Source organism: Mastomys coucha, unplaced genomic scaffold, assembly GCF_008632895.1.
Source record: "Mastomys coucha isolate ucsf_1 unplaced genomic scaffold, UCSF_Mcou_1 pScaffold7, whole genome shotgun sequence".
NCBI lineage: Eukaryota > Metazoa > Chordata > Mammalia > Rodentia > Muridae > Mastomys > Mastomys coucha.
Window position 1 is genome coordinate 2,169,367 of NW_022196913.1, and position 13,912 is coordinate 2,183,278.

The 13,912-nt window shown below is 46.7% G+C and overlaps 1 protein-coding gene across 2 annotated transcripts in view; it reads left to right on the plus strand.

The window, feature by feature from the left end:
- Window positions 1-2,008: 2,008 nt before the first annotated feature.
- Window positions 2,009-13,912, plus strand: part of Ccdc3 (coiled-coil domain containing 3) — a 117,670-nt gene continuing 105,766 nt past the window's right edge. The window contains exons 1-2 of one of the 2 annotated variants that reach the window (XM_031359053.1): window positions 2,009-2,614; window positions 5,106-5,280. In XM_031359053.1, coding sequence (XP_031214913.1) covers window positions 2,241-2,614; window positions 5,106-5,280 — 549 coding nt within the window. In that variant the 5' untranslated portion in view covers window positions 2,009-2,240. Of the gene's footprint in view, window positions 2,615-3,123; window positions 3,152-5,105; window positions 5,281-13,912 lie in introns of those variants that run through there. The other variant, XM_031359054.1, reaches the window with a different exon arrangement.

A 13,912-nucleotide genomic window follows, 5' to 3' on the forward strand; every position in this document is an offset into this window, starting at 1 on the left:
ACACTTGAAATTCTTGCCCAAAAACATTAGAGGGCCACATAGCAAGACTGAACCCCTGCCTGCCTCCCACTTCTGGGGAGAGAGAGAGAGAGAGAGAAAGAGAGAGAGAGAGAGAGAGAGAGAGAGAGAGAGAGAGAGAGAGAGGCAGAGACAGAGAGACAGACAGAGAGACAGAGACAGACAGAGACAGAGACAGACAGAGACAGACAGAGAGACAGAGACAGAGAGACAGAGACAGAGAGAGACAGAGACAGAGAGGAGGAAAATTGGTCGAGGTTGCAGGCAGAATACTTGACACATGGGAATCCATGGCCTATGAAGAGCCTCGTTCTTACACTTGCTTCTACTTTGGGGCTTCCATGAGGTTTGTGAAAATGAACCCTGATTGGATCAGTGACAACAGTCTAAGCTCATGTGACCTTCATGACATCCGAAGCTCTCCAATCTAACAACTGCATAATTCTGCCTGAAATCTCTTTCATTGTCTAAAATGCCCTATGCCCTCCTTCGGGTTTCTTCCACCCCATCTTCCTTCTAAGCCCCTTCTGTGTAGTTTGGGGTTTGTAGAGCTGCCTGTCAACACCTACAGCCATCCCAAGTGGTCACAAAAGGAACCATCCAATCATAGTTTCAGGATACCCTGGAAGACCTGGGGGCCTGTGAGGTAAAGCCAGCCTTCACACTTCCTTCCCACATCTACATAGTCTCTTCACATTGTCCTAGGACTGCTCTTCTTTCCAGGTCCTTGAACAACTCCTGATTCCAAACCTGCAAACCCCAATGAGAAGCTCCAAACAGTCTTCCACTCTAAGGGCAATTTTGCTTAAAAATCTATTGTAAAAATGCATTAAATACAGGGTGTATTTAATATTATGATAATGATATATGGATAACACCCATAACATAAATATATGATTAATACATTTACAAATGGGTATTTTTCTTTTCTTTTTTCTTCCTTCCTTCTTTTCTTTCTTTTTCTTCCTTCCTTTCTTCTTTCTTTTCTTTTCTTTCTTTTCTTTTTGCCCATGCTGGACTCAAATCCCCTATGAAGCCTCCCTACGTAGATGAGAGCAGCCCTGAATTTTGATCCTCCTGCCTCCATCTCCCAAGTACTGTATGTTTGCCACTGTGCCGATTAGATGAGGTGCTGGGGCTCAATCTCTGGGCTTGATGCTAGCCCAGCAAGCACACTGGTAACAGAGCTACACCCTCAGGCCTCTTGTGATTTATCCTCATTACACCAAGAACAGAAAATAGCCTGGCAGCTTCTGAGGGTCTTAGTTTTCTCCGTCTCACCCACTAACTAGTGAAACGCTTTTTTGGACATACAGATGAATTTGCTTTCCAGGCATGGGACTTTCCAAATATGGGGCTGTATAAGCAGTTAACCTTAAATAAATAAATAAATCTGTAACCAGTGGCTTTTCAAATCTTTATGGGGACTCTTAATATCATTGTTACAGAAAACTCAATGTGTGTGTGTGTGTGTGTGTGTGTGTGTGTACATGATAAAGAGAGATGAGAGGGAGGGTGAGGAGGGGAGGAGAGGAAGATGAAGAGAAGAGGGGAGAAGAGGAAAGGGGAGAGGGAGTGGGGGAAGAGAGGAGGAGGAGATGAGGAGACAATGGGGTAAAGAGTAGAGGAAGGGAAGGGCAGAGAAAGAGGAGAAAGGGAGAAAGAGAGGAGAAGAGGGAAATATTCTACACGAAGTTCTGGGAAGATAAAATCAGATTTGATTTCTATGTGCTTTGATTCTAAATCACTTGCACAGAAAACTTAAAGATGTGTGCAGAGTGCCCCACCGTGCAAGTTGAGAGCAATAGTTGGGGCACACCTGAGTGGGAAACAACTCTTTACTTCTGTCAAGTTCTGATCTAGCCCATAGCTGGATGCTACAAACCAATTGGGTCTGATGGTCAATACTTGGTACGCGCGTCTCGTGGTCACCCTGGAGTACCAGGGCTCGTGGGCTGGCGGACTCCCCGCCCCTGCCGCAGTCCACGCCCCAGTCCCCGCCCGTCCCGTCGCGTCCTCTGGACCCTATTTAAGCGTGGCGGGGCGAAGGCCGGGTCACGGTGATCCGGGCCGTAGAGCTAGCTGCGTACCCAGCTCTCCGGAGCGCGTGCAGCCGAGCGCCCCGGTCGCGGTTCCCGGGTAGGCGCTGCGGGCTCCCCGGCTCCCCGCCGTCCTCGGCACCCGGGCGGGCCATGCGCCCGGGCTAGAGCGTAGCCGCCGGCATGCCTCTCCCGCTGCTGCTCGCCGCGCTCTGCCTCGCCGCCTCCCCGGCGCCCGCGCGCGCCTGCCAGCTGCCGTCGGAGTGGAGACCCCTGAGCGAAGGCTGCCGCGCCGAGCTGGCCGAGACCATCGTGTACGCCAAGGTGCTGGCGCTGCACCCTGAGGTGCCCGGTCTCTACAACTACCTGCCGTGGCAGTACCAAGCTGGAGAGGGAGGGCTCTTCTACTCCGCCGAGGTGGAGATGCTGTGTGACCAGGCGTGGGGCAGTATGCTGGAGGTGCCTGCCGGCTCCCGGCTCAACCTTACGGGTCTGGGCTACTTCTCCTGCCACTCCCACACGGTGGTCCAGGACTACTCCTATTTCTTCTTTGTAAGGTGAGCCTGCCCCACTCTGTGGGCTACCTGCAGTCGATCACGAGCGCCCCTGGGGGCCCGCCCCCCCTCCCCAAAAAAAGAGAAAAATTAAAACACGCCCCAGGCTCTTTTCATTCTCTCCTTGCTCTGTCCTCTACGAAGATCCTGACCACCCTTGGCTAAAGATATTTAAGATGCAGTGATGCTTTTGCAGTTATAAGCACAGACGGGGGTTAAAGGCAAAAAGGTTAAAGTGCTTCTGTTTATGAGACTGGATTTTTCTGTTTTCCCCGGGTCATCTTCCTGCCCTCAGCCCCTGAATGGGGGCATTACACGCTCATGCTACCACAAGCAGCTATCAAAGTGCTTTCTACCCATTTGACGGTTTGAGAAAGATGACCTTTGCCATCAGCTGTTGGGTTCTTTCTGGCTTTGAACTTCTGGAGTATAAGTTTCGAGCCAGTTCTCTGAGTCCACTCTCACGCTCCTCTTCTCTACCAATTCCCCTCTGGATAAAAGTAAGAAGCAAATAGTGATTGAAGCTCGCGAAGCACCTGGGTGAGTTTAACGTACAATCACGCTCTCCTTTCCTACCCACCTCGATGCCAGGAAGCAGCCCCGGCCCCCGCGGCTCCTCCCTTCTCCCCTGCTGTCTTGTCTCCCTCTCTTATACCAGCTGCCTTGTAATTCAAATTAGCAGAACTTTACTGGGAGCCGGCTAGTGGGAAAGGTAAAGATCTTGGGTCACAATGCCTTGAAGAGTGCAGAGGGGCATCAGGCAGGTAAGTGGTCCTATGTGGACACTACCAATCTTGTGAAATTCCACTGAGGTTGGCCTATGATCAACAGCAAATTCCCCCCAAATTCAGTTCATTTTTATCGACTACTGAATTCAACCTAAATCACAGGTAGAAAACAAGCTTGAGGGTTACTTCTAATTCAATTAAGATGCATCTAGAGCAGGAGAGAGAGGGGCAGGGCATAGGATTTTAGCCAGGTTTTAAGACAGTCAGTGATTCAATCCAAAGGTTTATCATAGGTATAGTCTCGGTCTCACCAATTGTAAAACAGCACCAAGGTTCTTGGGAATGATTCTGACCACCGGCTGCAGGTTCAGTTTTGAAGTTTCTGAGAAAGAGCACGGTAAGCTCCACAGAAGGGAATCCGTAGCTCAAGGCCACATGTGCTTTCCATATTGGAGGCAGGCTAAGTTTAGAATGCGTGTTCTGCTTCGTGTTGGCTTGAGCTGCTTAGCCAGATTAGGTTGATTTAAAAAAAAATTTTTTTTTTTGTAATTGTCTGGGAAGTATAGTTTCTAAATAAAATCACCCAGGGCTGTGACTGTGCCTTTTCTTAATACCAAGAAATCTGAGTCGGCCTTTTCATGTTTTTATTTAGGAAAAACACTGAAAGCCCAGCTATAAAACAACTCGACGTGGCTTTATTTTCCATTGGATGAAAGCTTAAGAAAAGTGCATGCAGTATTGGATTTTTGCTTATTCTTATAGGTATTCTTAAGTCACGACATGGGCCAGTGAGTGTGTGGTGGTCAGCCACTGTTTCCATCTTTTGTGATGATATGTTGGCAGAAAGTCACACAATGCTGTGACAGACTGTCTTTTCATGGGCTGTCTTGCCTTGAAGTAGGCTAACTGCACACAAGGCATCCCTCCTCTGCTCTGGTCTTCCTCTGCCTCTTGTTCACTCACTGTGATTGATAAATGGAAAGGAGAGATGGTTATTTTGGCTTTTTCACGGCAGTGTGGCCCTGGGCAGATGATTAAGTTGGCGCTGGCAGGAATACAGGAAGAGTCCCCAGCAGGAGGAGCCTCAAAGGCACCTCCCCACCCCTCAGTGATATATTTCCTCCAGGTAGATCCATCCTCCAGAAACTTCCCATCCTAGTTGGGTACCAAGGTTGAAACAGACAGGAAGGGGGAACATCTCAAATCCAAACTGGAACCCTTAGGTTAATTCTCACCTCTTTTTTTCTTTCTATTTCTAATAAGCACTTCACACTTGAGCATGTGAAAAAACATTCACTGATATTTGTACTGTATTAGCTCTGTGCCGAGTTCTTCATTACCCTTGTGTGTGTTGGATGTGTGTGCTATGTGTGTATGTGGTGCATGCACTGGAGTATGGAGAAACTGGCTTCATGTCATGAGCCCAATGTAGCAGTGAGACTTGAATCCAGGTCACATTAACAACTGCTGCCTGCTCACCAGGAAGCAAGGGACACTAGGAGACATGGGAAGTAGACAGGCAGGAATGGACACATCTCCCTTCCCTCTTGCCTAGACTCCATTCTTTAGAAAACCTTAAGCTAGACTCAAGCATTGTAAAGTGGAAAGCAATGAGAAGTGTTAACGGTAGAGGTCCCTTCCTGAGAACCATGCCAGACTTCATGGTGACATTAGCAAGACCATCTCTGCCCTTTGTAAACCACACTGAAGCGGGACCAATCTTCAATAGCCTCACCTACATCTCTGCTTTGACCCTTCCCCCTCAGGATGGATGAAAATTACAATCTCTTGCCACACGGAGTCAATTTCCAAGATGCCATCTTTCCAGACACGCAGGAGAACAGGAGGGTGTTTTCCAGCCTTTTCCAGTTTGCTAACTGTTCCCAAGGGCAGCAGCTGACAGCTTTCTCGAGTGACTGGGAGATCCAGGAGGACAACAGGGTAAGCACTGACTGGCAAAACAATAGTGTAGCCATACTGTCTATGAAGATATCACATCATGATCGAAGGCATCTTCTAAATTATGTATCCACCTGTCTCTCTCCCAACTCGGCACAGAGCAAATGCAGTGCGAATATTAGTGGGTGTTATTACATGTTCAAGGGTAAAGTGCTTGTTAGAAAAAGAAGTCAGAAAAAAGGGCAAGAGTTATAACTTAAGTGTTTCAGTTTGAATTTGAGAGGCCCCCCTCCTCTCTGTTTCAACCTTGGTACCCCACTAGGGAGGGGGGCTGTGGAGGTTTCAGAAGAAGCATCTACCTGGAGCAAATAAACCACTTGGGGTATGCCTTTGGGGCTCTATCCTGCCGTGGCTTGTTCCTGTATTCCAGTTTTGCTTCCTGTTTGCCATGAGCCAATGCTGCTCATAGGCTTTGAATGGCCGGGGGTAGTGCTTGATAAGGAGTTCTTCACAAAGTAGGAATGAGATGGGAAGGCAGCACATGGGAAGTCAAAAGTCAAAGTCATGCTGCACTCATTTGATTTAAATATGTAAATCTCTTGGCATAGTGCTTGAGTGTTCAATGTCTGTAAGCCATTATGACTATTCTTGTGACTGATAGGCTAAGGCACTAAGGCAGTGGTTCTCAATGTATGGGTTTAGAAACCTTTGGGGGGGTGTGTCTAATGACCCTTTCACAGGGGTTGTTTATCAGATATTTACATTTTGATTCATAACAGTAGTAAAACTACAGTAATGAAGTAGCAATAAAATAATTTTATAGTTGGGGTTACCCCAATGGGAGGAACTGTATTAAAGGGTTACAGCATTAGGAACCTTGAGAATCACTCATTTAAGGAATTTTCTTGGAAGAAAAGGAAATGAAATAAAAGAGCTCTCAGAGCTAATATTCCATGCTTTAAAAAACTTTTTTTTTTTTTTAGATTTGTTTTGTGTGTGTGGGTATTTTGCCTGGATGTATGTAAGTGTACCATATGTGTGCCCAGTGCCTGGGGAGGTTGTTTGATACCCTGGAACTGGAGCTTTTGGATGGCTGTGAACCACGATGTAGATCCTGGAAATCAAACCCAGGTCCTCTGGAAGAGCAGAAAGTGCTCTTAGCTGCTGAGCCCCCTATTCCCTGTTCCATGACTTTTAAAGTGATGCTCCCTTTAAGGCTCACAGGGTAGCCCAAGCAGCTGTAGTAAGGGCTAAGATTACTTGAGTATGGAAACGTGAAGGGATCTCCCAATCTGAGCCAAATGCCAGTGAAGGGGACCTTTTAGGGATTGTCACTTTTCCCAAATGATGGCAGTGCCACAATGGTCCCGATGAGATACAGTCAAAACAGGCCTGTGGGCTGCTGGACCATCACTCCCTGTCCTCTGTGCAAAGTAGAATTGAAGTTAATAACAGATATGTGAAGACAGGTATGATGTGGCTATCAAATTAAATAGTGGCTTTAGTTTATGGTATAAAGAATCACCTTGAATGTATCTGGTGGCTCCATTATTTCTATCCGTGTGTGGACGGGTTGAGAGGCATGCCGTCCTGTCTGGTGGTCTAGCCTTGTTCTTGTAAGCTTCATTCTCTTTAGCTCAGGGATCCCTGGCCCCAGAACCATTCTCTCACTCTCACAGAGAAGCTGTGCCGGGATGGGCAAGGCTATCCAGACAAAAGATGTCACTCATTTGCCTTTTCACACTGCTAGGTTCCTGCCAGAGATTCAACCTATTAACCACAGTCTAGGGACTCCTTGCCTTCCTTCCATGCTTTCACAGTCTAGGATCTCCTCGCCTTCCTTCCATGCTCTCACAGTCTAGGGTCTCCTCGCCTTCCATGCTTTCACAGTCTAGGGTCTCCTTGGCTTCCTTCCACGCTCTCACAGTCTAGGGTCTCCTCGCCTTCCATGCTCTCACAGTCTAGGGTCTCCTCGCCTTCCTTCCATGCTTTCACAGTCTAGGGTCTCCTCGCCTTCCATGCTTTCACAGTCTAGGGACTCCTCGCCTTCCTTCCACGCTCTCACAGTCTAGGGTCTCCTTGCCTTCCTTCCATGCTTTCACAGTCTAGGGACTCCTTGCCTTCCTTCCATGCTTTCACAGTCTAGGGTCTCCTCGCCTTCCTTCCACGCTCTCACAGTCTAGGGTCTCCTCGCCTTCCTTCCACACTCTCACAGTCTAGGGTCTCCTCACCTTCCTTCCACACTCTCACAGTCTAGGGACTCCTCGCCTTCCTTCCATGCTTTCACAGTCTAGGGTCTCCTCGCCTTCCATGCTTTCACAGTCTAGGGTCTCCTCGCCTTCCTTCCACGCTCTCACAGTCTAGGGTCTCCTCGCCTTCCATGCTTTCACAGTCTAGGGTCTCCTCGCCTTCCTTCCATGCTTTCACAGTCTAGGGTCTCCTTGCCTTCCTTCCACACTCTCACAGTCTAGGGTCTCCTCGCCTTCCTTCCATGCTTTCAGAGTCTAGGGTCTCCTCGCCTTCCTTCCATGCTCTCACAGTCTAGGGTTTCCTTGCCTTCCTTCCATGCTTTCCGAGAGTCTCCCTGGGTTTGCCAACCCATGTTTTGTTGCAGCATGGTTCTGAGACCTGCTTTGTTCCCTCCTCTCCCCCTCCTCTCTGTGTGAACAGACATAGCTGTGTGCTGGTGCACTTGCCTATGTGGATGGAAATACATGGAGGCTAGAAGACTTCTGGTTTTGGTCTTCAGGCCCAATATTAGTTACTTTCCTGTTGCTGTGCTAAAACACTGTGACTGGAGCAACTTATAAAAGACAGCTTTTAATTAAGCTTATGGTTCCAGAGGGTTAGAGTTCCTAATGGGCAAGGCGAAGGTATGGGGGTAGGAAGAGCTGAGAAGCATCTTGATTCCAAAGCAGGAGGCTGAGAGAACTGAAAGTGGTGCTAGCCTTTTGAAACCTCAAAGCCCACCCCTACTGATACACTTTTTCCCCAACAAAGCCACACCTCTTCCTTCTTAAACAGTTCCACCAGCTGGGAACCAAGTATTCGAAACCATGAGCCTGGGGGGTGGGTAGGGGAGAATGCTCATTTGAAGCCACCCACTCTGCCCTTTTGTATTTTGAGACAAGGGTCTTTTATTGATGTGGAACTCCCCTAGCACACCAGGCTGGCTGGCCATCAAGGCTCAGGTGTCCCTGCCATGTCTGTCTCTGCTGTGCTGGAGTTAGAGGGGTGTATTATAACGCCTTGCTTTTTTATGTGAGTTCTGGGGGATAAATTCAGGTCTTTATGCATTCATAAACCCTTTACCAACTGAGCTTTCTCTAGTCCTGGTTTCCTGCGTGTGTGTATGCATGTGTGCGTGTGTGCATGTGTATGAGTGTGTGTGTGTATGTGTGTGTATGTGCGCGCGTATACTCTTGGACATCTTGCTTTGTCCTCTGCATTAATCATTTCAGGCAGTATCTTTTACTGAACCTGGAACTAGACTGACAATCATTAAGCCTGAGATATGTTCTTATGTCTACCCTCATGCCCCCAACACTGGGGGTTATGAGTCTGCATGACTATGCTTAGCTTCTTACATGCCTCACATAGGTATTGGAGATTTGAACTCAGGTCCTCATGCTTATGTGGAGAGCTCTTTTATCTATGGAGCCATCTCCCAGTCCCTGATTCTCCCTTTGTATTTTTATTGTTTGCTACTTCTCATTACATAAGATGCACTAAAGCCTCAGAATTCCAAACTCCTGTCACATCACATATTGGGAATGTAATCAGTTTAGTTTTGGTTTACTTTGTGGGAGCTTTGCATATGTATGTGACCCACAATAGCACAAAGATTTGTGTCAACAGATCAAATATTACTCCACAAAAAGCTTAGGGGGCTCAGCTGAAAACTCTTCAGCTGCATAACTTAATAGCCCTTTGCTCACATAATGAAGCTATTAACATTTGTTTGGAATTAGATTTTCCAGCATTAAAGATGGGAGAGCATAGAACCAGAGACCCCAGAGGATAGCTTCAGTTGGTCAGATCTTAGGGAGTGTTTTTCCCAGTTAATGACCCTGGCCTTATAGATGATGGAGTGTCGGGGTGCTGGAGATACGGAGGAAGAGTAAATCTGAAGTAAGTGTGTGTGTGTGTGTGTGTGTGCTGGGGAGTGATAATCATTCCAGAATGCTCCCTGATGTATAGTAAATTTAAAGGTTTGATTTAGAGCACTCTCAATCCCCCAGACCATTTCTTCATTCCATTATTACTCCCCGCCCTCTTTGAAAAGGACCACATCAGAGCACAATAAAAGTGTCTGTCTGTCTGTCTATTGTTCTGTCTATCTTCCTTCCATCTAGCTATCTGTCTGTCTGTCTGTCTATCCATCCATCCATTCATTCATCCATCCAGTGTGTCTGTGCACATATATGTGTGTGTGTGAACACCAGGGTCTCATTATGTAGATTCCCAGGTTGGTCTTAAACTAGGCCAAGCTAGTCTCAAATTCTCAATCCTCCTAGGTCAGCATCCTAATTGTTGGAGTTGAAGGCATGTGCCATGATTGCTAGCAGCTAATTCTTTTAACCTTTAACCTAAGGGATGGTGAGCTGGCTGAGTGGGATAAAGCATTTGGTGTATATTGTGAACATGCTAGCCAGAGGCGTAGAGGAACATGTTTGCTCTTTCTCCAACATCACAGGTTATTGAATAGCAACAAATTCTCAAGGTCAGAGGGTTCAATGATAGCAACTTGACAGATAAACAAGTAATAAACATTACACATGGTATGTATGTGTATACATATACACATATATATGTACATATGTGTATGTATACATACGCACATATATATATACATATATATATATATATATATATATATATATATATATGTACTTTACAGGAGGAATACAAGTTGAAGTGACTGTAGCAGAACAGGAGAGGTTTCAGAAGCAGGCTGTGAGAGTATATGCTGATAAAGCTACAAGCCACACCAGTGCTGAGAGGCAGTTGAGGTCAGGATGTGAGAGCAAGACTATAAAGCTCAGCTATTGGTATATAAGTCTGAGTCTGAGTGTAGGAAACTGCAGTATCCTAATTTAGTTCCCATTGCTTTGGGAAAGGCCATGACCCAAAGCAACCTGGAGAGGAGAGTGTTTATTTCATCTTATAGCTTACAGGTCATCATGAAGAGAAGTCAGGGTAGGAACCCCGGGGGCAGGAGCTGCAGCAGAGGCCACAGTGGTGGGACAGTGCTTATGGCTGAATGTCCCATGTCTAACTCAGTCTCATTTCTTTTACCACTCACAACCACCGGCCCAGCCAGGGATGGCATCCCCCAACAGTGAACTGGCCCTCTTTCATCAATCACTAATCAAGGGAATACCCCACAGACTTGTCTGTTGGTGGCATCTTTTCAACAAAGATTCCTTCTACCTAAATGACTCTGGTTTGTAGAAGGTGATAAAACCCAGCTCGGGCTGCTTCAGGTCCAGGTTCACTTGGGCGAACGGTGGACAGGCAGGAGCGTGCATTGGCTGAGTTAACAGAGGGGTCCCCAGTGGAGCTGGCGCTCCAGGAAGGTGGGGAAGTTCTCTGCTTGCTGGTCCTCCATGTACATACTGGTTATCAGGTCATAGGTTGGTGTGGCACCATATGATCAAATGTTAGATGTCCGTCACTTGATGGCATCCAGTCAAGTCTGCAGTGTCACTAAGTGTTCACTTCCTCTCCACTGGTGTCATGGTGTTAATGAACCTTGAGGGGATGTCTTTGGTAATCTCCACTGGTGTCATGGTGTTGATGAAGCTTGAGGGGATGTCTTTGGTAATCTCCACTGGTATCATGGTGTTAATGAAGCTTGAGGGGATGTCTTTGGTAATCTCCACTGGTGTCATGGTGTTAATGAAGTTTGAGGGGATGTCTTTGGTAATCTCCACTGGTGTCATGGTGTTGATGAAGCTTGAGGGGATGTCTTTGGTAATCTCCACTGGTGTCATGGTGTTGATGAATCTTGAGGGGATGTCTTTGGTAATCAGTCTTTCCTGGCAGGATTCTCAGCATTCCAGCCAAGAACGTTTTTCTTTTCTGTTTTCCCCCTGCTTGGGCCAGTGTAACAGCCAAAACAGAAGTTGGATATTTTCCCTTTTCTGCCAGTACTATCCCCTAGGACCAAGACCTAGCCTGACCTGACTTACATTAGTCTGTCATAAAATGTCATGTGTTTAAAATAAAACCTGTAAAGATCAGGCTGCCCTCACATTCTCCTTTCCTTGTTTGGAGTGGGGAAGGAGCTGCCTTACCCTAGGCTGCTTCAGAAGGAATGTAAACTCTTCATCGGATCCAGGTGGCTCTGTGTCAGGAGCAATGACCTTGGGCAGGCCCTTCCACTTCTTGTAGCTGAGGTTTGCTCATCTAGAAAATGAGACCTACAGAAACAAAGATGGCTGCACTGGAGTATGTATCCAATGTACTTTGTAAATGAGGAAAAGCAGTTCCAGGTTCATCATGACTGTAGTCATTTTGAAGTCTTTCAACATTACATTTTTACAAATTAAAAAAAAAAAAAACTCTTCAGGGCTGAAGAGATGGCTGAGTGGTTAAGAGCACATACTCCTCTTGCAGAATTCCCAGCATCTAGCATCCATCTCAGGTGACTTGAAAGGTACCTGTAACCCAAATTCCAGGGAACTGAGTGCCTTCATATTCATATTCAAACACACACACACACACACACACACACACACAAACACACACAACTCAAAAAAAAAAAGCTTCCTATTACCCCACCTCCATCCACCAGGTAACTCCTAAGACCTGCTGGTACTAGTGACTGCTAATCCCAACCCAGCTCCCTAGATTGATGAGAATATGTATTAGTCAGGCTTTCACTGTTGTGAACAGACACCATGACCAAGGCAACTCTTATAAGACATCATTTAATTGAGGCTGGCTTACAGGTTCAGAGGTTCAGACCATTATCATTATGACAGGAAGCATGGCAGCATCCAGGCAGGTATGGTGCAGGCAGAGCTGAGAGTTCTACATCTTTATATGAAGGATGCTAGGAGAAGACTGGCTTCCAGGCAGCTGGGATGTGGGTCTTAAAGGCTACACCCTTAGTGACACACCTGTTCCAACAAGGCCACACCCATTCCAACAAGGCCACACCTCCTAATAGTGCCACTCCCCGGGCCAAGCATATACAAACTACCACAGAGGGGTGGGAGTGAGTAAGTAACTGTCCACATTTTCTTCCATGCAGCAGCATTTAATAACTTCCAGGCAGGAGCACTTTGAAAAAGTATGCCAATCGAATTGTAAAGAGATAATATATTCATGTGCTATCAGCAGAAGATCTCCCTCTCTGACATTTGCTCCCTGGTTCTCACCTACCCCACAGACAAACAACTGTGGTTCTTACTTTCTTGTGCAAATATTCAATCTGTGTTTTGATGTCGCAAACACAGTTCAACACGTCTTATTTACTGTTGTCTTTGATAGGCTGCTGGAGCACTGAGTACACTTACCTGTGCATTGCTTTATTCACATATAGATTTTAAGGCTCTTTCTGGAATCTGAACATCTTAAATGGCACAGTATTCCACTGTATGGATGTAACATGATATGTCATATTTCATGGAGCCTCCTGCTGTTGGGTTTTTGAGTCACTTCTAATACAACATCATTACAAATAGTGCTGACATCATTATATTTAACTAATTTGTAGGACTCATTACTGCGTCTACTCCTTAGCAAATATTTGGGTACCTCCCATGATGCAGCTACTGTGTGAGATGCTACAATTTCAATGTTTAGCAAAATCCAAAGGCCCTGGTGTTATATAGTCTTATAATCCTAACTAACGACAGACATAATCAAAGACCATATGGATCAAAATATAATGAAAAGATTATTGCCTAATGTTAAATGGAAATAATCATTCCAACTTAAGAAATTAAGCAGCGGTCAGCAGAGTGGCTCGGGTTCCTTCGGGTCTCTCTGGGCTGGTGTCCTGAGCGGACCTTGGGCACAAGCTCTGCAGCCAGTCTCACAACACCCAGAGGAAGCTCCACTCCCAGGCGCTCTGATATTCTCAGGATCAGTGGTGAGGAGGACCCAACATCTGTCCCAACACCAGGAGTAACTGGGACCTGCGGGACCAGGCACATAGGAACTTCGCCAGCAGAGTGGCTAGGGTTCCTTCCAGTCTCTCTGGGCTGGTGTCCTGAGGAGACCTTGGGCTCAAGCTCCTCAGCCAGCCCCACAACACCCAGAGGAAGCCCCACTCCCAGGTGCTCTGACAAGCCCGGGGTCACAGGATCCCAGAATCACAGGGTCACAGAGACTGCCTGACTCTGAGGAGTTCTGATACAACCAGAATCACAGGAAGGACAGGCTCCAGTCAGATTTAGCAAGGGCAGGTAGCACCAGATGGCGGGTGTTGGGGAGCAAGCGTAAGAAAATAAGCAACACAAACCAAGGTCACTTGGCGTCATCAGAACCCAATTCTCCCACCATAGCAACTCCTGGACACACCATCACACCGGAAACGCAAGATTCAGATCTAAAATCACTTAACGTGATGATGATACAGGACTTTAAGAAATACATAAATAGCACCCTCAAAGAAATACAGGAGAATACAGGTAAAGAGCTAGAAGCTCTTAAAGAGGAA